Consider the following 26,728-nt stretch of genomic DNA (forward strand, 5'->3'; position numbering starts at 1 on the left):
CATTGGGATCAGAATGCATTCAAATATGATGCAGGCATTGTGATAAACAGAAAATGGAAGGAAGAACATCTGTGATATATTTTATTTGCCATTATTTATTACAGTAGACTGGATGAAGAAGGCTTGTACTAGACAGTAATGTGCACTGACTAAAATATGTTATAGTGGGAGACCAAATGAGCAAGTTTATTGATGATGTTTTAGTCGGCATAATATACTTAATCTTTTTAAAAATACATCCTTTCCTTCAAATGATTTTCATAACCTGTATCCTCCCTATTTCATATCCTTTACCCTTATAGAGACATATCTTACCCTTATAAAGACATCCTACCCAGTTGGAATTTTGAAACCCATCTAACAGTGTTGTAGTCTAGGACTTCCAACTCCAGCTGTTAGGATTGATAATCCAGTGGTTTTCTGTCTCCTCAACAAAGAGGTTCCCAATCCTGGTTTTAGGGATTTACGCCTGCTGATTACTGTTACACCTGAGCTCTTTGTTAAATAATTGAACTCTTAATAGGTTTAATTAGAGCTCTTTGTTTTTTATTCTTAGACATATTGGAGGATGCATTTTAAGTACAGCATTTCATAAGTAACTGAGCAGAAAAAAAAACTACTTGTTGGTACAAAAGGATTCATTTAAGTTAAGAGCTCAGCTAAAATGAAAGAACAATGAAGCTGCAGTAAAGGTGAGTCAGTCCGCAGAACCAGGATTGGGTACCCCTGCCTTGTGTTATAAGCAGTTCTTCACCTGGGAGCTGTCAAATTTATCCCTTTATGTTAAATGGGATCAGTTTATTCTTCCTCCACAGGCTCTGTGTATTCTGGAGCAGAGTTGGCAACCTCTTTGTCTGGTCTATAACTAGACTCCAGAAGCACAGCTTCAGCTTTTGAAGATCTCTTTAAATCAGCCATAGTTAAATATCTTGAATAATTTGCCCAATTAAGTTAATGAACGGTTCACTTTTCTCATTAAGAGCTGGGGTGGTACAAAAGCTCAAAGACACACTGGCTTTCCACAACAGCTGTGCACTGTGAGTTTCAAGTCTAGTTTCAATTCTGTAGCAGTAAAGAGACGGATAAAATGCATTATTGCACAGTAAATCAATACCGTGTTGGGTGTCGAGGGAATGTATAAAATTGTATGAAGGGGAGTGCTGTGGTTTTACAGCGCACTGCATATCCTTGCAGTTGGAAAGAATCAATGCATTGTTTAAGAAGATAAATATCCATATTTACATGTTTGGTTTTGTGCAGTATGTAGAACATGTACAGGAATAAGCCCTCATCTTTTTTTGGCTTAAGCATAGATGTAAACAAATGGTGACAAAGGGACACGGACTGTCAAAATCTTTCAGGATGCAAAATGGAGATGTACAGAAGTCCTGCTGTTTTTTTGCCTCGGATTTCTTGTCATCTCTGCCTGTAAACAAAGATAGCTCTGCAGTTTTGCGGTAGTTTATTACAAGTCTGTTGATTTACAAGCTTAGAGATGGATGTTTGGAGGGGAAAACAGTAGTACTAAGTTGGCTTGCAGTTCAGCACTATTTTTTACCTCAAAGTATTTCTGTATATTGTACAGTTGAAAATTAAGGCAACAATACATTCAAGTTAATGATGATGTACATAATTTATAAATAATAGCTCTTGCGGTCTCTTAAATGCTTTCTTCCCATTGCATTACTTTTGTATATTATAAAAGTTTGTAACTGCATCCAATTTAACAATATGTAAACATTAAAGCAAAAACTACATTCAGGTATTTTGTACAGTTTGGAAATATTTAAAGAGCCATTCATCCAGCCATTTTCTAAATGCCACTTCCACTTCAGGGTTGTAGGGGCGCCGGGGACTCCCAGCAAGCAAGGGGTGCAAGGCAGGGTACACCCGAGTCCCGGGACGGGATACCAGTCCATTGCAAGGCAAAGCAGCAATGCTAACGACTGCACCACCATGCTGCCATTCTTTCATCTGAACTTTTATTTCTATATTTTGAGACTTGTTTTCCTGTGTACTTGTTCAGGATCACTGGTTCATCACTTGGAGGAATCTAGGATGTGCAGATTCAGATTATCCTGGAGACGGGTGTTTGAAATAGGCTTTGAGTCCTAAATCCATGAAGAAAAGTATCTTGTGTAAAGTCAGACTACTGTGATAGATTACACTAGGCTAGCACTGCTAGACTGCTTGTATAATTATTGCTGTCTTTACAAGACCTAACAGTATTATCTCTATCTAGAACTGCAGGAAAGGAAACCCTTACATTCATGGGGAACCAACCAATGCCAATAACATGGGCTGCTTAGACAGCTGCAGCAAGAACAGTATTGTATTCATCGCACATGATTTTAGCAGGTGAGTGTGGTCGTCTTGCCTGAAGGATTTCTAGTCATTTTCTGAAATTGCAAAGTCAGGATCTTTTTCCAGTATCCTGATTTTTTTTTAAAAGGTAACAGCAATGAAAATTGAAGATATCCCAGACAGGAAGTCAGTCCTTGGTTTTCACCCTCTCCTGGTAGAGTCTTTTTCGAGCTTCTGGAGCAGCTGTGCATTTTCCTCAATAACCGAGTCCTTCTTTTCACACCCATGCCTCTGGGGATTTCCGTGGACCTTTTGGTTTGGAAAAGCGATTCCCAAATCCTGAAATAAGAAGGGGAATTCTGGGGTGAGTACTACAGTACATGCTGTGAATGTTACCTGGGAACAAGGGAGCCCTCTTGTGGAGAAGTTTGAAATGTTTAGACGTCAAAGCTAGGCAATGCAATGATGCAAGGAAGCAGTACAGAAACATGTTAAAAATGCTGTGGAACATGAAGATGAGCTAGTCAGTGGCATTTATGTCCTACAAGAGAGATGCTGTGGAAGGGGGAGATCTGAAGTGTTTGGCTGCAGTCATTGCTTACAAATTGTGTCACAAATTCATACCGAATTTAAACCCAGAGCTCCCGTTGTGCGAAGGAGGTTCAGAGGTGTTCGATTCTGGAGTTGTGGTGTTCTTGGCTACAAGAGAGACATCATTTTTACAAACAAAGTATGTTTGACAGATTAGCACATCCTTTCACGTCTAATCCATCAACAGTATGTACAAATGAGAAAGGAGACTCACTTTTTCTCTTCAGAAACCTCAGGCTCTGCAGAGAGAAAAGCGGAAGAGAGCTGATGGCCCATGCCTTTAAAAATTTCGTTGTAAGCAGTATAAAAAAACAGGTCCTGTCAATCTTTCACACTTATGACAAACTTCTCAGTGAAAAAGACAAGTATGAAATTAACAAAAGATTTTTTTTTCAGTAGCTGAGACATGGAGATATTTTATTCTGAGCCAGCACAGTCCCAGGGTCCATGCTACACATGGCTCTTGTAAATATGGCTATACATTTTGACTTGTATGTATTGCAGACAAAGATGAATGAGGCATAGGTGCAGACAACTTTTGATGTTGCTCCTGGGTTATGAGTCAGAAGACACTAAAACTGAAAACATACACAAGTAATCATACTGAACCAGCTGCTACGTAATGGAGAGTACTAGTCTAGAATGAGCAACAGCTGAGTTTGATCAGCATATTCGGAGATCAAATTGTCACACATTGTTCTCTTTTGCCTTGCGTGTATAAACTATCTTCATGTATTCATATCATTGGTGAACATGATATGAGTAAAGGAACAAGTAATAGGTTTATTCCATGCTGAAAAAAAGAAGAAAGAGAACACAACGTTTCGGCCGTGGAGCCTTCTTCAGGTGTGCACACCTGAAGAAGGCTCCACGGCCGAAACGTTGTGTTCTCTTTCTTCTTTTTTTCAGCATGGAATAAACCTATTACTTGTTCCTTTGCAGCCTACGCATGCTGACGCAGCTACCCACCTATGATATGAGTAAGGCCTTTAGCTATGTAATTTAAGATTAATTAATAATAATTATGTATTAGCTTTTTATATGTTATATTGACCATTTTAACTCCTTGTATTTATACAGTACACTTTATCCCAAAGTGTTTTATGTGGTAGGTGGAGACCTACTACAGCCTCCACCAGCTGCATTGAACTGCAGTCAATCTGCACTAGTATCCCTACTAAACAGTAGGTCAGATGGAGAAATGAGACAATGCTTCACCTATTGAATAGAGGGAGAAATTTAGGTACACCAGACTGTGCAAGGCCAAGCTCTTAGGAAGACTGCCATGGACTTTTTCAGAGCAAAGTAATCAGAACCACAGTTTATTATGTCAGTCGAAGGGGAGCACCTCCTATAGCTCAGTGCCCCCATTCTGGTCATGAACATGGAGATTCTAGAGGGAAGAGAACCACCTGTTGGTCTACCAACACCATATACACCATTTGGCCCAGCTGCACCACGACCCCGAATTGAATGAAGTGGTCTAGAAAATGGATGAAATGGATGGATGTTTGGTTTTCCAGAATAGGTCTCCCATCCCAGAATTAACCTGGCCCAGCATTGCTTGCCTTCAGCGATCATACAATGTCAAGCTAGAGGGCTAGAAAGCTGCTGTTTGATCCCAAGGGAGAGTTCTTACCTCTCTCCATTTCTATCACAGTATTTACCAAAATTGAACTTTAACGTTTTATTTAGAGACTCAAACTGTTATGGTCTCCCTGGCCTTACCTTAGACCGAGAGATACTGGACAGAGATTTGGAGGTGCTCTTGTTTTGGGGCTCCTCCGATGACATGCCAGGTACTGCCAGGGGCCTGCCGTCTGCAGAAGGCATTTCTACGGGTACAGAACCAGAACACAAGCAGACGTTTAACTTGAGAGGTTTGGGAATGCAGGATTTTGGTGAGAGACTCTTCTGTGTATTGGTACCTAACCGAATTGTGAAGAGTGAGTTTCTCACTCACCATTTCCTGGAGGCATGGGGACAGCCTGCACGGTGCTATTGTGCACAGCCGGACACACCACAGACAGAGGTTCTGCAAGAAGACACGCACAGCATGGATAAAACACTGCATTGTGGAGTAATGTTTTCATAGAACTCTAGCTTGATGCCATATTTAGACATTGACAAAACACACAAGTGTTTTGAACAAGTAGTTCAAAAATGATATGTGGTGCTACAATTCCAGTGCCATTATTTATTATTAATATTTATACAATTTATACTTAATATTTTGAGAAAAATTAGAAGCCCGCTGCTTCTCTTTTAAAGCCTAGGAATACCTCAGACAGAGCTTACTAACTTATAATTAGTAGGCATAATACAGTTCATTGAAACACAGGCATGTTAGGTCAGGTTTTCCAATCTTGGTCCTTTTGGCTGCTGTGACTGCAGGCTTTCTATGTCTCTTTAAAACAGCAGCACCTGTACAGCTGGGAGAAGTTGTAAAATGGTTACAGGTAAGCCTGTATCTAGCTGTTTTAAGTGGAATATAAATCTGCAGGCATGCTGGTCCTCTTAAGACCAACCCTGAAGTGTAGGTGTACTAAGGCTTCACCCTTTTCTAGTAATTAAAACACCTCACAGTTTCTTAGCCAGGAAAGGTCTTGGCTGTCCTCTGCTGGAATATCAAGTTATTGCTTTTTTAAGTCGAATATTGTGTTAAGGCATCTGAAGCCATACAAGACCTTAACAAGCAAAAAGTAAATTACTTACCAAGTTTTGAACTTTTACCTTTAACGCTCTGAAAGAGAGGCAGTTTGAAAGACATGAGTGTATTTTGAATGAGAAAAAAACAAGGGATATTATTTTTCTTTGATGCTGGGACATGTGCTACAAAATATCAACAAATATATTTTTTTAAATGACATCTGTTCTTATGCACTATTTATATATATCTAACATAATATTAAATATATTGGACACAGTATTATGCCCTAGGTTCACAAAGCCATTTAGTCCAGTTCTTCCTGTTATATTCTTATTTTTTCTTATTTTTACAAGGGCAAAATGAATAGAGATAGAAAAGTTGGCCGTGGCTGTCTTTCAGAGTCAGGACAGTAAAACAAAGTATATGCTCAACACTGAGAACTGACCTTGCCTTAGGGCAGGCAGGTCAGTTTTGTTAATGAAGTTTTATCATCTCTAAATTTATAATATAATAAATCGCCAGCAGCCATATCGCTCTGCAACTCACAACTGGCAACCCACTGAAGTTATGCGGGTGTGAGCCTGGTCAGTACCTGGATGGGAGCCCTCCTGGGAAAAACTAAGGTTGTTGCTGGAAGAGGTGTTAGTGGGGCCAGCAGGGGGTGCTCACCCTGCGGTCCATGTGGGTCCTAATGCCCCAGTTTAGTGACGGGGACACTATACTGTGAATAGGCGCCATCCTTCGGATGAGACATAAAACTGAGGTCCTGACTCTCTGTGGTCATTAAAAATCCCAGGGTGTTTCTCGAAAAGAGTAGGGGTGTAACCCTGGCTTCCTGGCCAAATTTCCCATTGGCCCTTACCAATCATGGCCTCCTAATAATCCCTATCTATGAATTGGCTTCATTACTCTGCTCTCCTCCCCACTGATAGCTGATGTGTGGTGAGCGTTCTGGCGCACTATGGCTGCCGTCGCATCATCCAGGTGGATGCTGCACATTGGTGGTGGTGGATGGGACTCCCCATTACCTGTAAAGAGCTTTGAGTGGAGTGTCCAGAAAAGCGCTATATAAGTGTAGGCAATTATTGTTATTATTATTAAATTTAGATTTTTTCCCATAATGATTTAATTACATGAAAGGTCTTTCCAGCTTCTGTTCAACAACGTGAAGTAAGAAGCACCTGAAGTAGATGAGGATGTTGCTAATTCTAATAATACATTTTTAATAAACACAAAGCTTTGTACAACAACACACTGAACAGAAGAAAAAAACAAAACAAACAGAAAAACACTGTGAGTAGACACAATAAAACCAAGAGTAAAATTAAACTAATCATTAGATGCCTGGCAAATAAACAGTTCTTTAAGCAAGTTTTAAAAATGTCAACAATTTCCATTTCTAACGGATTAGGACACCGACAAAAGATCTTAGAAGAGTGATCTGCCATGGCAGATGATGATGAAAAGGAATCGTGCTTACCTTGCTACGAATCTTCATTGTCTCTAGCAGTTTCTTTGGCTGAGAGTTTCCACACCACTCCGAGGAGGTTCCGATTTTCTGAACTTGTATGGCAGGCTGTAGCTGAGAGGAATCTAACACAGGGAACAGCATCTCACCTGCTGTTAATGGTGCTATAAATGTCGGGAAAAGCAGTGAGGCTTGTATGAGAGAGTTGTATGTAGCCTAACAGCAATGAACAAGGCAAACTCTGTAAGGTTTTTAATAATAGTCTTTGGTATTGAAAGGGAAAATTAAGAGGATAGAAGGTCTGGTGTCTTAATCTAGGTTCCTGGTTCTTACACTGGCTCACTGTACTGTTGTATCCAGCACTGAAAGAGCGGTTATTACAGTATATGTAACTCATTATGTTAGTCAATGTGGATCAAGGAGACCAATCATCATTTTCAGTCTGGGTTTAGGACCCTCCAATTGCAAGAGCTCAAAAGAGACAGGCTGGCTTTCAAAACGTTTTGTGAAGAATTATATTATCATTTGCATTAGAGTTCGCTGAATTGCTCTCAGTTTTTTGGACCACGCAGTTTTTAACCCGTGTGGAACTGTTCAGTGTAATTTTTGACATGTGATATTGAAAGCCTGTTTGGAGTTTGTATGTTATCTCAGTGATCGTGTGGGTTTTCTCCAGTGCTCCAGTTTCCTCCCACAGCCCAGATTGCTCTTGGATATTGGTAGGTTAATTGGATGGACAGATATTGGAAGCTGAACCTGATGCTGTGTGAAGGAGAAGAATTGAGTCATCTGTATGAGGTGCAAACTCTGTAGAGTTCAGTTCAGTTTGTCATATGCACAAGTGCAATGAAATGCGTATTTGTACATATGCTCCAATACAAAGAATACAAAGACATTAAGAGAATGTCATTAAGCATTAACATTAAGACATTAAGCGAAAGAGTACAAAGACATTAAGTGAGATCAATACCTTTGTAAAACCACAGCGTAAATAATAGTGACATCAAGACTTCCTGTGGCTGGAAAGTTGCTGGTTCGTATCCCGTGACTGGCAGAGGAATCCTACTCTGTTGGGCCCCCGAGTAAGGCCCTTAACCCCAACTGCTCCAGGGGTGCCGTATAAATGGCTGACCCTGCGCTCTGACCCCAAGCTTCTCTCCCTGTCTGTGTGTCTCATGAAGAGCAAGTTGGGGGTATGCGAAAAAATACAAATTCCTAATACAAGAAATTGTATATGGCCAATAAAGTGATCTTATCTCATCTAAGACAAGAGCTCGACCAAGCATGAAGCCTTGTTATACTGCATGATACATACAAGCCATAGGAAACAGCAGAAAAACATTCACAGGAAAAATATTTTAAACAGCTGAAGTTCAAAGTGCCATAGTGAAAGTCACCCACCCTGTTCCAAAGCGAGAACAAAGGACTCAGGAGTTCGGTCTGGGAGGGGAGGACCGACAGATGATGGGGATTCTGGACAAAAAGGCAGGTTTATCAGAAAAGACGGGGGAACGGAAACAGCAGTTCATCTCCAGAATATCCTTCAAAGCCCCTGCACTGCCACCCTGTATACTCAGCACTTCCTGAGACATTCTGGCATCTGCCGGCGCTTTGTTTTTCTGACATTAATATTACAGAGATACTGTAGGAGATGCATAAAAGAGTTTAATTTGGAGGAGAAAAATAGCACTTATATAAATACAATTATATTTAATTAGGACAAAATAGCTCATTTCCTTTTTGGGGAAAACGTCTGCTCTGTAGTAGACGTATCAGATGGCAGTTTGCCTGTGGTGTCTCCGATGAGACCCATTCATTCACGCTGCCGCTGGCTGCAGGACAGGTATATTTACTGGACCTCTCCTATTAACACACAATACTTACCTGCCACTGCTGGGGCAGGAGCAGGGGGAGCAGGCTGCACGGGGACAAGTGTAGGTATGGAGGCAGAGGGAGCCACTGGAACAGCACAGAGAAGACAGTGGTCAGTGACTGGACCGTCCCCAGAGGCTAATTCCTCAGACCGTACAGATTGAGATCCAAGCATGTTTTAGTTTTTAGAAGAAACCACAGAACTCAGCTCAAGCTTCAACATGAGCTTCAACATGATTACATATTTCTATATGTAACAGTACATATTAAAATTGTGTATTTTCTACATATATTAATGAAAGAGAAAACCAATACCTATACATGGTACTGAAAGCTGTTTCTTTAAAGTTTAAAAAGAAGAATGATTTTTAATAAACTTACCAAATAATGAAAATCTTGCTTTTAAGCTCTGGAAAAAATAATAGGTAAACTTAATTATTTAGCCTTGAGGGATAAGCCTGCAGTGGTATATTGCCTATAGTGGTATGTCTATTAGCATTATAGAGCAAGGACTCTGTGGGTATCACTATCACTTCCAGTCGTAGAAGAATCATCTTTACCACAGAGTAGAAGAATAATCATCTCCGCCATACTGACTGCAATTTGAGGGCAATCACTGGTACCTATTGCCCTTACCACACAGAAAATCACACAATCTTACCTAAGATGAAATATTGCTGTGCTTGTTCATTTCTTTCTGTTTTAGGTGATATTTTTCCACTGAACTGTACAGATCTGACTGAATCTTGAGCTTAAAACACAGATTAAAATATCCTTCTCAGCGGAGGCCACTTAAGACAACATGTATATTTCCAATTTTTGTCGTTTTATAATCCACAACAGGGGTAGGTCATGAGATACTTATGATAAAGATTTACTTTGCTCCGTCTCCATGATTTGCTGGATTCTGAGACGTCCTTTTGTTCGGAGTTCCCACACCATTCCAGAGACGTGCCCACTTTTAGATTATGTGTGGGAGGCTGGGTCTGGGACTCTGCCTTTGCAAAATCTGCAGAAAAGACAGATGTTTGGAGTCTGTCTGCCAGTGTCTGCTATGGAAACAGCCATACAGCTGATTCTTAGAGCACAGTATGACAAGAAACCTGAAGTGAAAACAAGGTTCCACACTAAGCAAGATTCTGAAAAGCCTATCATTTACCAGTCTTAAAGTACAGAAGCAAAACTATTTTAAATTTTCTGTTCCCTATCTTGTTTCGATGGCTTTATGCTTTAGATTTCTGCTTTGGTGTGAGTGATAGTTGATTTTCTCAGGTGAGATACCTGCTTGTGGCCAATAGTGACTTCTGTCATAACATGTTTAGTAGCCTGTGTGGAAGAAGGCCAATCAAATTACTGACACTTTTCCAGAAGGAGTTTATGTGCATAAATAGATACTGTGTAACTCACAAAACAAGCACAGATGGCCAAGTCAACATTTATCTTCCACAAGTTTTTTATAGTGTGCCCTGATCCCAGTGCTGCTCTGTACTCACCCTCTTCACTGGCCAAGATGAAGGACTCAGGAGTTCTCTCAGGCAAGGGGGGCACAGGCGAGGGGGGAGATCCTTCTGTAACACAAACCAGCAAACCCTCAGTTCATACTGTGAGTCCACTCTATCACAAATCCTCAATGCACATTGTAAATCTGTGGCTCACATGAGCACATCAGTGAATCAATCGATGTAATCTGCAAATGTAATCGTATGATTCACCTTCAAGAGGAAGTGCCAAGAGCATACTAAAACAGAAGTTATGTTGCACATGTTGATGTTATACTCTAAGAGATGAAGAGTTGCACAGCACTTGATGGAGTCATATTCAGTCCCACACACCATTGCCTTCACCACAAGCTGGGCTAAAGGTTGAGCTTATTAACTAACTGGAACTAACCAAACGAGATGAGATGGAGCTGCAGTACATACTATACTGGACTGTTCTTGCTGTGGGGCAACACACAGAGTGCACACCATATTTGATATGGTTTCCTAATATCTTGGCCAGAGGTCGTACATCTACTTAAAATTCCTTAAAGTACATTGCATTCCTTACCCTGACCTGTTCAGGCAGTCATACTCCTGGTTCTCATCACATGTCCAGATGAGATCACTTTCTACATTTCTAAAATGCCACCCGCTAGATCGGTTGTGATTGGCATGCTTTTCATGACAAACCCTGTCATTTCTGCAAAGAGCAGAACTAGAGCTATCCAGTAGACATTTTGCAATCAACATTTGTTGTGATGGTTTCTGTAAAGATGGATCTTATCAAAACATTAGATAAATATCTCATATGATACACATATTTAGCAAGTGTAGATTTCCTGATTCTCAAACCAGACTCCATCTTAAAATAAAAAATAATCTTACAAATAGGAGGAGACCACTTCATCCAACTTGCTCTTTGTGTTACTAGAAGCTATTAGATCCATGGATCTTATTCAGGTCTTCCTCGAAGGAATCCTGGGCAATGTCTACAACATAGGTGGGTAGTCTGATCCTCATAGCTCTTTGTGTAAAGACTTTTCTGTTTCCAATTTTAAGTGTACTTCCTCTTAGGTTCCCTTTTGTCCACTGGCTCATGTTTCCCAGTTTTGATGAAGTCCTATGGGTGGATATTGTCAGTATATTTATGGAATTTTAAATGCTTGGATCAAGCCATTGTTCTGTCCTCTGTTCAAGACTAAAAGTGATTCAGCAATGGTAAATAAGAAATTTGAGATTTGTCACAGCTACTGTATGTTTACAAGTTTCTACTTTGGAAAATTTGAGAAGGTAGCTGCGTCAGCATGCGTAGGCTGCAACAGGAACAGCAAAGGTTCATCCATGCTGAAAGGAAAAGAAAAGAGACACAACGTTTTGACTGTGGAGCCTTTTCCTTCACACTTGAATAAGGCTAAAATGTTGTGTCACTTTTCAGTTCCTTTCAGCATAGAATAAACCTTTACCTGTTACTTTGGAAAATGCCTTGAAAAGGAATCATTCACAAGTACCAAGCACTTCCCAGTAATTTTGTCTATTTGGAATACCTTCCAGCTTTTCTTTGGCAGTTGGGCCATATTGAAATGCACCAAATCAAGTGGAAAAATGTATTTAAGTTATAATACTTAATCTTCATGTTAACCTTGTCTAATGTCTGATGTCTGATTTTTATTCAGTTATGCAGCACTTTGTGACATTCTTATAAAATGCATGATATAAAATAAGAAATATTCTAGACTTCTATTAGGATTTCTGTAGGTCAAAACCATTTACTGAATCTGCCAATCTTGACTTACTGGTTTCATTGGAGTCATTGTCAGGACCTAGCAAGCTGCTTGCTTCAAAGATGTCATCAGTTCTGTAGATCAGTTCAGTTCTGGGATGTTCTGCATCTTCAGAAAATAAAATATAAAATTGCAATACACAAACATATTGGTGCAAAAATGGTTCAGTATACACAGAGGCTGATTATGCTGATGCCAATACATGAGTAGCAATGACACAGAGACACTACCATTGTGAAAAGACACCAACTGCAAGGCCTTGGGCGTCATTTAGGGCCTGAAGCAGATAGTTATACACAAAGCTTATATTTATACCAAGGGGGCAGAAGTACCAGTAAAATTAAGTGCTGAATGCCAAGACTGTATATACAGTAGCGCCTCTGAGGTTCCACACTGTTGTAAATCGCAGGATATGGGGAACAATTTGTTCATATAGGTATCAGTTCTGTTCAGTGCTGTTAAATGCTGTGTGTAGCTAGCCTGGGTGCAACACAGATCTGCTTGTTTAGTGCTCATGGAGCAGGGTGGACTCACCTGGCTCACTGGGTGCACAAGGATCGCTGGGAGCACTGGCCAGGATGAAGGATTCTGGGGTTCTTGCTGGCAGAGGTGGGGGCGACTCGTCATCTGAGAATGGTGACATTGAAAATGCTGGGAGACAGATACCACATAGGAAAGGGCTTCAAATACAGCCAAGAGTCAACGTCCAAGAGCTGCTTCTGTCTTTAGTTGTTGGCATATTGAAACGATAAGAAAAGTAACAAACGAGAAGAGACCATTTGGCCTATCTTGATTGGCACCTAGTAGCTATTAAGAGATTCCATATCACCAACTTCAACAATAGGGTTAGGTAATTTGTTTTGGACTCCCATACCTCTTTCCATAAAAGAAGTGTCTCTAGCTATCTAGTGATTTTACACTTAATTTCTATTTGAGTCTCTCTTAAGTTTCCTTCTTAAGAGGAAATGATGAACTTTGTACTGCGGTTTCTTATGTTAAAAATGCATACTTTGGTACTTTGAAACATTTAATGAATGCAATGACTGGGAAACAGATTGACAGCAGGCACTGACTAAGAATTACTTGCTAAGATTTGCTCCTCAATTCTAGTCTGATAATTCTGGGCACAAAGTTATACAATGGAACATACTATAAGTCACTGAAAACCACCCTATCAATCCTGTCAAGATAATTAGAAAGTTAATGTCTAAAACAGTATTAAATGCTGTGTGCTCACCATTTCCTGTGCCGCTGAGCTCACAGTCGTTTAGCATGAGCCTGGGTGTGTTGTAACAGGGGTTGCTGGTCCACTGGCTGTCAACCGTTGGCATCACCACACTGATCCTTCCATTGGCCTCACAGAGCTTCTCCAGAGACTCACAACTCTCCAGTGTGCCAAGAGAGTCCCGGGGAGAATTAGAAGTGAAGTAAGGATCTTCCACAGAGTAATGGAAGCCCTCAGAAACGGCTCTTAGGGGGAGGTCTGTTTCCGGGTCTAGGTTCGTGTTTGTCTCCAGAAGTTCCCAGTCTGACTTCACACTTTCTTGCCAGCTACCCAGAGATCTGCCTATGTCCTCCTGTTGGTGGCCACAGCTCATCTCCCTCTGTCTCTCTGTGAGCTCTGCCTTTGGCTCCTCTACCCAAGAGGGTTGGTTTGATTTGCTGAGGCATAATAGTGGTTTCCTCAGGCCCCTGGGGCTGGACTCAGGTGTCCACATGCTGCTGAAGTCCAGGCTGCGGTGTTTGGCCACTCTGTCCTCCAGGCTTCTCTGTGGAAATTGTTGTTGTCTGTGCCTCACTTGTGTCACCTCATTGACAAGGGGGTGCCTGTCTGGATGGGGGGGCTCATACCATCCTGTAACAGAGAGGCCATGTCCGTCTCCTGTAAGCTGCAGGTAGGGTTGGAGTGAGGAAGAAGTTTCCGGAACCATGAGATCATGTTGTTCCATTGGACTCTCCTGTCCTGTTTGCCTGAGGAACATGAATAAAAATCAGTGGAATCAAAGTCCAGCTGGGACCAACCCTTTTCTTTTTCATTTGCACGAACAGCTGTTGAAGGGCTTCATTGTGTTCTTTAATTTTTTGTCAATAACAAAGTTGTTTCTCTGCTATTTAAATTACAATATTGCATTTACTTTTGGCATTTTGTACCTTTGGGGATTCAAAATGTTATTCATTTTAATTTCCAAATTTTATATCACTATGACAAATTAAGGAGAGATACGGTTTTAGGATACTTAGTTCTGGAATAGGTCTGGTCACACAGTCGATCAACCAGTCATTTGAAGATTATAGCTCTGGCAGCATCATGCCAGACATGCCTAGAGTGGAACTTTACGAGGACACTGGAGTTACCTCCTGCTCTTACAAACAGTGCTGCAGAAATCCTTAATGTCCAAATATTCGGGATCTTGATTTAATGTTTCAAAAAAAGTTGTCTGATTAATTGTCCCCTCTCACCATACAGTGTCATTGTAATTTTGTTTGGTTGAGGGATCATTGCCTAGTTTTTCTTGGAGGTCTCCCATCCCAGTACTAACCAGGCCCAGTCTTTTTTAGCTTCTCTAATCAGGCTACAAGGTGGTAGTGCTGCTGTTGTTTTTGCAGCTGACAGCAGAGTTAAAGTTCTGTTTTAGTCCTCTAGGTGAGTTCGAACAGAGCCACGTCTGGCCCTCACCTGGGTTTCTCTTCATGCTCTGAGATGTCACTAATGTCTGAGAACTCACTGTCACTGTCCACCTCAATGGGGGAGGGAGCATCTGGAACCTGCAGGGCACAGAGAGAGGCTATGAGAAGCCCGGGACTAGGATGGGTTCAATGAGTAAATTGAAGTACACTTACCTAAGGTCAAACACAGCAGGGCAGAATGTGAAACAAAATAATTTCCATCTGCACATACACAACCTTACCTGACAAAATAAGAGGTTTTGACAAATGGGATGCAACCCACCATCAAGCACAAAACTGAGCAAGCACAAACACCTCCACAGGCTCCATGAGCCATGGAAAAAAGTAATCCGACTGTTCCTCTGGATTCCTTTTTAATTGTCATTTGCATTTACTAATTTTGTGAGCTAAAACATATTTCGTGTGTTACTAATAATAATGTAACAAGTTTAAAAATAATACAATAAGGAGTTGAATCACTTTTTTCTCAGAAAAGGGACACGACAAGGGGACTTGACAGAAGTAATTAAAGTCATGATAATGTGGTAACAAAGTCTACTCTGAGAACTACATTAGGACCAGCAGTGGAACAAAGATCCAAGAACCTAACTGGAGAATAAATGGGAGTGTATTATAGACTGGAAACACTTTATATAATGAATGATAAAGCCAAATGCTTTATATAATGGATCAAGGGAGGCTGGAATGAGCTACCTAGTCATAAGCTTGAAGCTGATCTGGAATCCTTTAAGAGTCTTTTGGGTGAGATACTTGTTTCAATAAGCTGTAAAGCTGTATCGCTATAAACAGGCTGTTAAGTCTCACAACACAGTTTGGAGTAGTTTTGTAATAGGTTTATTACAAAGACTGTCTGGAGGGTTAAAGGGGAAGTCTGTTTCCTTAGAACATTAAGTCTTCAGCCCTCAACAGTGACTTTCCTGTTATAAATGACTATAGACTACGTAACTGCAATAATCTTCTGTGCTGGCATATACAGGATAACGTGGTGTGTTAAACAAATAGGCATATTCATATTCAGAAAACTTATAAATTTAAAAACCAGCAGACAAAACCAGCAACACGTCACAAAAGATACAGCAGTCAGACATTTCTTAGTCATTTTAAATAAATACAGTATCTTTCACTGCCACAGAGTCAGAACAGGAAGCCTGCCTGCTTTCATTAAGGAAAGACAAGTTAAGTCTAATTAACCTCTACACAGTTAACATCCAAATGAGTCTTACAATCTTATGTTTTGTATTAGTAGTAGTGGTTAATTAATAACAAGCCAAAATCCGAGTCTTGTTTTTTATGTTTCACTGTGTGGCATTGTTAAGTTTATTTTTGAAAAATATGTGTGTCACTGGCATGTAATGTTTGTGAAGTCTAGCTCATTTACTGTCTCTGAGAAGTAGGTTTTGACCACATAGCCAATGAAGCCACCTGTCCACACATACCTTCCTTTTTGGATAGTTTAGTGCCTCTTTGTTGATACATTTCAGCAATTATTTTCCTTCATAATATTTTTGGTAACTTACAAATAGTAATAGCAACTTTGGTATTAATTCCAATCCTTTGTATCAAACACTTTTAAAAACAGTGGTGTGCTCTGCCTTTAATGCATGCAGTCTTAGAACAAAACAATCATACACATTTAGGTGCTAAGGTGCTCACCAAAAAACAATAAAAAATAAACTTTTCTGATACAGTGAGATTATCTGTGAGTGGCAGGTGTCTGCAGTGCACACTTGAGATGAACAGAGTGTGAGGATACATACAATGAATGAAAAGGCACTGACAAAGGAAACCAAATATTGGCATGACAAAGCTGAAGACCTGTATGAGCTCCATCTCTAAGTTCTTCAAAACATCCCGAGCGGGCGAATTTCCGAACAAGGCAAATAAGGGCACGTATTCTTGAAATACCTGTTCAGTCTCTTTCTGATTTAGGGGAACTTGGTAATTAAATTTCCTGCCCCTCACCCAACAAACACACACATACGCATATGCCTCATTCTCTCGACAAAGGTTTTTGAGAACGTGGTGAATCTGTTTCCAGGAGAAGGGGAGAGAGCTGGTATAATGCAACTCACTAGGCAGGCCTGGACTACAGCACTGACTGGATCAATAGACACCACATCAGTGACAGCACAGTGACAGGTCAGTGCACTGTCTTTATCCTAAATCTAAGGTCTGTAAGATTGACCTGTCACACTTGAAATCATGTAACTTCATTGCAGAAGATTGTGAATTCAGTTTCAGATTTTCAGATCTTTGAGTCATATACAGTGCCTTGCGAAAGTATTCGGCCCCCTTGAACTTTTCAACCTTTTGCCACATTTCAGGCTTCAAACATAAAGATATAAATTTTTTATTTTATGTGAAGAATCACCAACAAGTGGGACACAATTGTGAAGTGGAACGAAATCTATTGGATTTTTGAAACTTTAACTAATAAAAAAATGAAAAGTGGGGCGTGCAAAATTATTCGGCCCCCTTGCGTTAATACTTTGTAGAGCCACCTTTTGCTGCGATTACAGCTGCAAGTCGCTTGGGGTATGTCTCTATCAGTTTTGCACATCGAGAGACTGAAATTCTTGCCCATTCTTCCTTGCAAAACAGCTCGAGCTCAGTGAGGTTGGATGGAGAGCGTTTGTGAACAGCAGTTTTCAGCTCTTTCCACAGATTCTCGATTGGATTCAGGTCTGGACTTTGACTTGGCCATTCAAACACCTGGATACGTTTATTTGTGAACCATTCCTTTGTAGATTTTGCTGTATGTTTGGGATCATTGTCTTGTTGGAAGATAAATCTCCGTCCCAGTTTCAGGTCTTTTGCAGACTCCAACAGGTTTTCATCCAGAATGGTCCTGTATTTGGCTGCATCCATCTTCCCCTCAATTTTAACCATCTTCCCTGTCCCTGCTGAAGAAAAGCAGGCCCAAACCATGATGCTGCCACCACCATGTTTGACAGTGGGGATGGTGTGTTGAGGGTGATGAGCTGTGTTGCTTTTACGCCAAACATATCGTTTTGCATTGTGGCCAAAAAGTTCGATTTTGGTTTCATCTGACCAGAGCACCTTCTTCCACATGTTTGGGGTGTCTCCCAGGTGGCTTGTGGCAAACTTTAGACGAGACTTTTTATGGATATCTTTGAGAAATGGCTTTCTTCTTGCCACTCTTCCATAAAGGCCAGATTTGTGCAGTGTAAGACTGATTGTTGTCCTATGGACAGACTCTCCCACCTCAGCTGTAGTTCTCTGCAGTTCATCCAGAGTGATCATTGGCCTCTTGGCTGCATCTCTGATCAGTCTTCTCCTTGTCTGAGCTGAAAGTTTAGAGGGACGGCCAGGTCTTGGTAGATTTGCAGTGGTCTGATACTCCTTCCATTTCAAGATGATCGCTTGCACAGTGCTCCTTGGGATGTTTGAAGCTTGGGAAATCTTTTTGTATCCAAATCCGGCTTTAAACTTCTCCACAACAGTATTACGGACCTGCCTGGTGTGTTCCTTGGTCTTCATGATGCTCTCTGCGCTTTCAACAGAACCTTGAGACTATCACAGAGCAGGTGCATTTATACAGAGACTTGATTACACACAGGTGGATTCTATTTATCACCATCAGTCATTAAGGACAACATTGGATCATTCAGAGATCCTCGCTGAACTTCTGGAGTGAGTTTGCTGCACTGAAAGTAAAGGGGCCGAATAATTTTGCACGCCCCACTTTTCATTTTTTTATTAGTTAAAAAAGTTTCAAAAATCCAATAGATTTCGTTCCACTTCACAATTGTGTCCCACTTGTTGGTGATTCTTCACATAAAATAAAAAAATTATATCTTTATGTTTGAAGCCTGAAATGTGGCAAAAGGTTGAAAAGTTCAAGGGGGCCGAATACTTTCGCAAGGCACTGTAAAATGGTTGTAATGATATTCTCCCTAACATGAGTTTATTAAAATTGATTTGATATAATTTGGTTAAATCTGGAGAGGAGAAATACCAATTTAGAGCTGGTATATAAATTATCCATTCTAAAAATAAATAGAATAATAAGGTTTTCTAATTTTTGTTTCTGTGTGCTTTACTTTTGTTCCCATTGCGAAGTTGCACAGCACGTGTTTGACTACTGTTACACAAGTTAATGCATTCATTATTGGCACACAGGAAGACAGAAAATGTCAATGCACAGGATTTCAAAACATGTGGATATATCTCCCATACACAGTATTTCCAAGGTTTCTGTTTGTTCCCTGGTTACAACTAGCACACAGAAAAACATCATCTGTCTGTTTGGATGACTAGCTTTAGATGAACTGGTGTTGTGAGACACCATAGTCTATTCATGTTGCCACCGATTGTGAATAAATAATATTGGGGTTTTCCCTTTAGTCATTGAAAGCTCCTTTAATCAGACAATGTACAGTAAATCAGTGATTCCCAGTTCTCTCCTCAGTTCTCATCTTTTCATGTGATCAATTTGTTTCTGTATTCAGTCCTTAGTTGATAAAATACCCAACTTTAAGCATATTATTTCCAACATACAAAACTGCCATCTGTGTCACCTCCAATTATCCTTATTTTGGAAGAAACAGCTGTTTAATAAGTAACCACTTTATGATTAATAGAGGAAGGTGGGAATGACGACATATTAAACTCTTCTACAGTGAGCATTTACTCTTTTTCCCCCAAGATCCAATTAGTAATGTTATATAATTAGGTACTGTATGGACAGCTCTAAACCTTTAGAAAATGGTACACATTTGTTCTGGTTATGAATCCCAATCAATGCTTCAAGACACAGTGTTCCTTCAGGATTGAAGGAATCACTGAAGTAAACCTCTGGTGAATTATTGCTTTATGTGGAAAATAATCCATGCAACTAAGTGACATAAAATGACAGAATAATGTACAGTGAATCACGGAACTCATGTTGTGCAAAGAGAGGAGCAGTGTGGTATCTTGTGAGCATGAGACAATAGTAGCATCATTTGGAATTTCTTGTGTACAGTACCAGTTTTGGTTACCAGGATCAGAAGATTAGAAGATCTTATTTGTTTAAATAAATTTTAAAAATCTTTCACTCACTGCATGTCAACCGAGGCTGTGAGAATTGGACATCCTCAGCGGATGTGCAAAATATCTTTATATTTTTGCCTGAGATCAAAGTAAAATTTAATTAGATGGTTAGCCACATTTACACTGTTACAGAAAACAAGTAGGCGGAAGCCTCTCATTCTGAACAGCGAGAATGTCATACACTCAAGTTATTTTTAAGTATTTTGTTTCAGAACTTCATGCTAAAGTACAGTATGCAAACTGCTATTAACTAATTATTATAATGTTTTATTTATAATTTATTGCACCCATCAAGGAAAAAAAAATCCTGTAACCTCATAGTAGAGAGGAAATTACAGTATCTCATAACATTCTCGCATACTTTATCTTCCCAACATAGCACAATTGTCAGACAATATCTATATTACCATTAGATGACTTTCAGTTTTAAGCAGTGGAATCGATTCCATGACACACTCATTCTTATTTAAGGAAACGTCTGTGTCCTCTTAGTTAAAATTGTGTTCACATTAGGTACAAATTATCACAAACACTAAAGCCTCATTTTCAACTGAGCTATTTGTAGCTTCTAGGTATTGTCATTGCACAATGTACCAGTTTGTTCATACACTCAACTGATCATTGCTAGAATTTTGTCGTTATTACGACATAAAGAAACTCAGGATTTGTTTTCCCTTCATGGCAGCAATACGGATGCGCAAATCATTTTATTTTGTGGTTATTTTGTTTCACTGTTTTCAGAGGCAAGTGCAGAACCAGCTTTAAAAAAACAGTGTTAGCAAAAAAAAAAAACATCTTTAGATTTAGGTATTTTTATCGAAATACACTTAAGGTACCTGTGTAAAATTAAACTGAAGAGAGTGTGGACAACGTTCTGCTTCAAGACCATTTATATATATTAAAGGTTAAAGTGATCCTTAAGTTGCATGGCTTTAGGTATCTAAATTTATATACAGCTTAACAAGACCTTTATTGGTTTGTGGTATCAGGCCAGTCTAGTATCTGAGCTGAATCCTCAGGCCAGGTCAAAATAAAAACCACACAGCCACAGGAAGTCCTGTCCACTGCTTAACATATGCAGGGTTCATGTTCCTCTGCCATTTGTACAAGGCAGCCTCTGCCTAACATGTCTGCTATGCAAAAAATAAATCTTAATAGATTACGTTATGCCGTTTTCTTTTTTTACTTCCCATTTTTTTAGACCGGTATTGTAAATGCTTTCAAAAGGGTCAAACTAGTGAGTAAAGCTGGCTGGTAGTTTTATGTAGAGGCATAAAAGGTGCTCATTATTTATTTGTTTAAAGTTTCATGTTAATGTTTAAAGTTTTAAAGTTGCATCATGTGCTAGTTTATTACATTGTATATCAAAACAAGTGAAAGCTCTGGGACAAATGTCCAAAACCTAACAGACCTCATCAGTCCACATGTGGAAGGTGTGGCATCAAAAAATAATAGAGCTTCAAACTTTCATTATCCCACTGCAACAAAAACATTTCTTTAAGCTGAGCTGAGCTGATTGAAAAGGGCTTTACTGTGAGTGGTGCTCTGGAATTGGAGGTTAATAGCAGACACCAGACATAGTATACTAGCTCTCAACTTAGTCTGGTTTACTGTTGTCTTGTAGGAGTTAATGCAGCTATTGGAAGCTCCAGTTCTGCCTGAACTCCTTAGCTATTCCCGTTACTAAACTAGAAAACTAAGTTTATTTACTTATTTACTGTAAATGTGATCATTAACTGTTGCTGAAGAAAATGGCCTTACCTCAACTTTTCTTGAGCTGTTGTCCATTCTCTGTAGCTCTCCCTCAAACAGGTACTTTATTACCTTGTAGACAAGTTCATACTGTTCCTATGGAGGTAAATCAAATAATATACTGTTGTTAGAGCCACCACTCCAGACTAATGTTTAAAAATATTTTAAGAGAACATTAGCACTTCAAATATGCAATACTTCTTCTGAATTACAATCTGTGTAATACAGTACTTTCTTGGCACTTAACCATGTTAACAGTTTTTACAACACTCCTAACCCTTTCTGATGTTGTTTTTTGGAGGCATAAGAGGTGCATTTTCATAAGTGCAACCATAATCTTAAACTGAAACAAACTAGTTTATACTTTGCGAGTTGCTATGAACATCTATGCATTTGTGTTATGCCTTTTGGAACAGCCTTATCTCTCTTTCCTAGCGTTAATCCTGTATCAGCAGGGTCCGCTTGTTGGCACACCAGTCTCCATTTGGTGGTTTGAACCAAATCTTTAAGCTGACGTTGCCATTAACTGCGACCGAGAAAATACTCCAACAGGTGTGTCGCTCTGCCTGCCGTCGGAGTGGGGGGGGGGGAGGAGAACAAAGTGATGTAGCCAATTCTTTTGGAACAGCCTTATAAAGAGTAATTAATGTTATACATCTTATGGTGCACTTAAGAAGCTGCAGTAGGCTACATAGAGCCTAATTCAAATGAAAAGTGATCCATCAATGTTCCAAAACCAGCCTCTAACTGTAGATTAAATGGACATTAATAACAAAACCATAGTCCTGAACATACTCTGAAACAAACTCTTAACCATTAACTAAGGTAGGGGTAAGTAATATTTTTATAGCCCTTTATACCATTGTTAATAAACTGTTTATGCACAGTTACAGTATAACAGACTTAAAATGATTTGTGACCAGAAAAGCCATGAGCATTATTTAAATTATTAGGTAACAAATACTATATGAGCAGGAACATACTGTACATAATTCAGGTATCATTCAGTCGTAATTTTATTACTAATTGAATGGGAGGCTTTTTTATTGTAGGGACTAAACAATCCACTGTGTCAAAATGTATTGATTATTAATCATTAATCATAATGCATATGAAAATATATGGTACAAATCAGCCTACATTATAGCCAATTCAAATGGCAGAAGGCAAAATTCAGAAGCCAGGGCTGTCTCACAGTGTTTTCCACTTTGCTAAAGTTAAAACACTGTTTTGGGACATGAAAAACAAACTAATAAAGATATAAATTAAAAAAAAATATATAAGGTTATTAGAATTTACAAGAGGATCAATCTTCAAATTATAGTCTGCGCAAGGTCTTCACCTTGGTCTGTACCAGGGACGGCCTCTGGGTCCGCATATCCTGAACCAGGTTGAAGATGCTGAAGTCCTCCTGTAATAACTAAAATACACAAGTCCACAGATGAGTGAAGCATACAGTACAGAGGCCTGGACATCTGCTCCTAGCTCATAGCTGAGCACTTTCCCGAGATCCGACGCAGAATACAAACCCTTTCTGCTTCCACTGTGATGCAAGAGAATGACAAGACAAAAAATGTGAGGGGCCTTTTAGAATGAGCATAACCACCTGTGTGCTGAGGCTTGATTTTAATGTCTGTCCAAAATAGGTCACTTTACTTGTGCTTTGTATTGTGTCCTGTTGTTTAAGAACATTTTAAAAAATGTAATGCCACAGAGGGCAGTTCCTTTCAAATTTAAAGACAAAAGTCAAGGGTGGATTTTTAAGAAATCAGTGTGAAGATCTTGCAATGAGGTTAGGAGATTTTGAATAGGCATCTACAGTAGTTCCTGGTTGCCAACACGTAAACTAATTAACCTTGTTACCTTTGAAAAGAGGAACAAGTACATTTTCTAATTACTGTATCTTTATCAAATAGCAGCTAGTTTTCTTTTTTAAAGGATTGTATGTTAAAAATGTTAAAAAAAAACAGTTTTAGTGATTCAGTTCAGTGAAACTAACTTATGAAACTTTAATTGCATAATCATTTGATCCATTTCAGGGTTTAACTTCACACATCTGTCTGTACGAGCATAACCCTGTAACATAAGAATGCAAAAAAGGCAGCAAACTTTAAGAGTTGTTTGATAGAGTCTCTGCAGTGGGGATCTCTTGGTTTGAAATAATTGATCAATTAATTACGCAATAACGTTATTCATTTATCAATGGGCCAACCCATATTTGCAAAATCAGGAGTCATAAGATGGTAAGGCAGGCATCAGGCTTGTCTCTCTTGCCATTGCCCCAGGTTTCCTTACCCCTTTCTTCAGCAGGTTCCAGGTGTAGTCAATGACACACAGGGCCCCTGTCCTTCCACATCCTGCACTGCAAACATATAACAGCACCTTTAGCACAACACAAGACAAACTGTCCCTGCACCACACAAATCATACAGTACATGTGCTGCTAAGAACCATGGCAAACTGCACAAAAGGTTGCATTTCACCATTAAATGTCCACCCTGCTTTGCAGTGACAGTGAGAGGCCTATGAAGTAGGGGGAGCATTTTTACTTTTTTGTCCTGCTCATATTAAGCAGTAGAAGTGTGAATGTGCCTTTAACCACATAATGCTATTTATCATTATAATACATAGCGCCTAGTCTAACAACAAAATAAGTGTGTACTGTCAGATTATTATAGAACCCAATATGTGTGCTTAAAACATCACACACAAAGCAATGAACACTGTCCAAAAACACCAACAACATGCCAGAAACAGACCAGTGCACGCTGGTTTTGAAGCACTTCAGTATGAATGTATTGTAGATGGGTTATTAGGAAGTTAAGATCTGAGATCTTTCATTTACCATTGTAATTAAGCTTCCAGTTAAAAATAAAAATGCAGAACAAAAAAAGCAGTACCCAAAAACAATATATAGGTACACTGTAAAGCCAGTGGGAACAGCAAAGAAACAAAAGAAATGTCCTCTTCCTGTTGCTTGTTGTTGGCTGTCACTGGCAAACGCCAAGTCTCAAATTATGTTTCGGGTTTTCCCTGAAACCCTATATGCCCAGCTGTGGAAAATGTGGTGAGAATCTTTTCACAACTTGGAACTAAACCTGGACTAAAAAACACCTTGCTGCTTTTTAACAACCATCTATCATGAATATTTAAAAGAGCTTCCAGAGAATAATCCTGATCTTTGATCTTGATCTGAAAGAATACTGTGTATTAATGAAAAAAGAAAGATGAGATATGACCACTGTTTGTTTCAAGTGTGGGAGTCGAGAATAGCTGAGATTAACCCTGAGTTAGGGTTGTGTTACCTTTCCACCAAATTTAAACTTTTGTTGATGGCACACTTGTGTTTTAGGTCACTGAAATGTAGGAAAGCTGATATTTTGCTTGTAATGTGACATTTGTTTTCACTTTTGTTTTCAGATGGAAAATGCCATTTACGTTGTAGTACTATTCATATGAAATGCAGTACATTCTGAACTTAAATCAGAAGTCAGAAAAGAACATTCTTTTTGGAATTTAAAGCCCAACCATAATGATAAGTGAACCCGAAACTTTCTGACCCTTATTAATTATTCTGTCCCTATCCCTAGCACGCTCATTTAGAAGACTATTTTGACATACAGTATTTTTTCTAATAATTGAAAACCCGTCAGAATTAGACTATAATCTCAGATAGATTTAATGTTCATTTAAACGTATTTAATCCTAACAGGAGATACCCAGATGTGTAAGCATGCTGTAGATTTTTGTATTTACTCTTGCTGATCCAGGGACTTTGTAAACGTTAAGGTTTGCACAGCATAATAAACTGTGAAAACCTTCCTAATACAGTATACTGTATCTAGTGTGTCAGGGAACAAAAAAAAATAGATTTATAATCTTTTTGTCTTATCTTGAATACTAAATGAAATGTGCAAAGAGGTACTGTACTGTCAGGAAATGCATCAAGTTAATTCGAAAGGGTGAAAGTAGAGAGAATGAACCTGAGTCTTAAAGTTAGTTCGGTTTTACATACAGTATCGCTATAATGAAAGAACAAGAACGTGACCAGCTTCAAAAGAAACGTGATTGTCCATTATTTTAGTGGTATATGTTTATCTTCTAAAGATTGACATTTCTTTAGAATTTAAAAAAAAATCAGAAGCAGTGCAATGCATGTAGAGAAGCTACATTGAAAACAGATTTCAGAAAGTGTTATTGCTTTCATTAAAACTGGTGGTCATCAAGCCACTTCCTGTGACTGTTTTCAGGGAGGTGGCTTGAAGAGTAAAGACACAAAACAGGATGCCCCATAATGCATAGGGTGAGGAGGTCAAGCATTTCTCAGTTTTTCTGAAAGGCCTTTATAGCAACAACCACAGAATTGTGCTTATGGTACATACATTTAGTAGGGTCTTCCTCTAACCTAATGCTAATGCAATGTAAAAATTATTTTCATGCAATAGGTAGAAAGTGTAGAAAAACTCCAACATGTTTGAAATTGATCTTCTAATCTACTAATTTAATATATCTTACTGATACTCAGGAAGAAATATTGCGGTTAAGGATGGTGAGTTAGTGTAAGTACCTGTCTTTCCTGCTTCCTCCGCTGTCCTAGTTTGTGTTTGCTTTAATGCAGACTCACCTGCAGTGCACACAGATGGGGACATCATCATGATCCTGATAGGAACGCATTTCCCACAACATCTCCAGAATGGGTGGAATGGAGGTGGGCACTCCGTGGTCTGGCCAGTTAACGTAGTGAAGCTGTTGGATTGTGTGACACTCCTATGGATTGGTGAGGGACACTCAGTCACATACAGTATGTGAAAGTATATTTGATCAAGCTCAAAGACCATGGTTGCCCTTCAAGCAGCATGGGGATGTTACAGTGGTGTCCTGGCTACCTCCCACCTTGAGCTTCCCTAAATATGTCCCTTAATAGCCAGCAGCCATATCAACCTGCAACTCACAACTGGCAACCCACTGAAGCTAAACAGATGTGAACCTGGCCAGTACCTGGATGGGAGACCTCCTGGGAAGAGCTAAGGTTGCTGCTGGAAGAGGTGTTAGTGGTGCCAGCAGGGGGGTGGTTACCCTGTGGTAT

At 39.5% G+C, this 26,728-nt stretch overlaps 1 protein-coding gene across 4 annotated transcripts in view; it reads right to left on the reverse strand.

Annotated features, from left to right (window-relative positions):
* Window positions 1-67: 67 nt before the first annotated feature.
* Window positions 68-26,728, reverse strand: part of ptpn22 (protein tyrosine phosphatase non-receptor type 22) — a 37,374-nt gene continuing 10,713 nt past the window's right edge. The window contains exons 8-27 of one of the 4 annotated variants that reach the window (XM_015342723.2): window positions 26,267-26,409; window positions 23,938-24,004; window positions 22,985-23,062; window positions 21,652-21,738; window positions 14,825-14,913; window positions 13,385-14,118; window positions 12,682-12,774; window positions 12,160-12,249; window positions 10,379-10,453; window positions 9,764-9,894; window positions 9,267-9,294; window positions 8,898-8,972; window positions 8,415-8,486; window positions 7,026-7,177; window positions 5,611-5,638; window positions 4,859-4,930; window positions 4,624-4,730; window positions 3,110-3,134; window positions 2,929-3,003; window positions 68-2,643 (exon numbers count right to left, since the gene is read on the reverse strand). In XM_015342723.2, coding sequence (XP_015198209.1) covers window positions 2,582-2,643; window positions 2,929-3,003; window positions 3,110-3,134; window positions 4,624-4,730; window positions 4,859-4,930; window positions 5,611-5,638; window positions 7,026-7,177; window positions 8,415-8,486; window positions 8,898-8,972; window positions 9,267-9,294; window positions 9,764-9,894; window positions 10,379-10,453; window positions 12,160-12,249; window positions 12,682-12,774; window positions 13,385-14,118; window positions 14,825-14,913; window positions 21,652-21,738; window positions 22,985-23,062; window positions 23,938-24,004; window positions 26,267-26,409 — 2,283 coding nt within the window. In that variant the 3' untranslated portion in view covers window positions 68-2,581. Of the gene's footprint in view, window positions 2,644-2,928; window positions 3,004-3,109; window positions 3,135-4,623; window positions 4,731-4,858; window positions 4,931-5,610; window positions 5,639-7,025; window positions 7,178-8,414; window positions 8,487-8,897; window positions 8,973-9,266; window positions 9,295-9,763; window positions 9,895-10,378; window positions 10,454-12,159; window positions 12,256-12,681; window positions 12,775-13,384; window positions 14,119-14,824; window positions 14,914-21,651; window positions 21,739-22,984; window positions 23,063-23,937; window positions 24,005-26,266; window positions 26,410-26,728 lie in introns of all 4 variants that reach the window. The other 3 variants (XM_015342724.2, XM_015342722.2, XM_015342725.2) reach the window with 3 other exon arrangements.

The sequence above is a fragment of the Lepisosteus oculatus genome, chromosome 5 (assembly GCF_040954835.1).
Source record: "Lepisosteus oculatus isolate fLepOcu1 chromosome 5, fLepOcu1.hap2, whole genome shotgun sequence".
NCBI classification, from domain to species: Eukaryota; Metazoa; Chordata; class Actinopteri; order Semionotiformes; family Lepisosteidae; genus Lepisosteus; species Lepisosteus oculatus.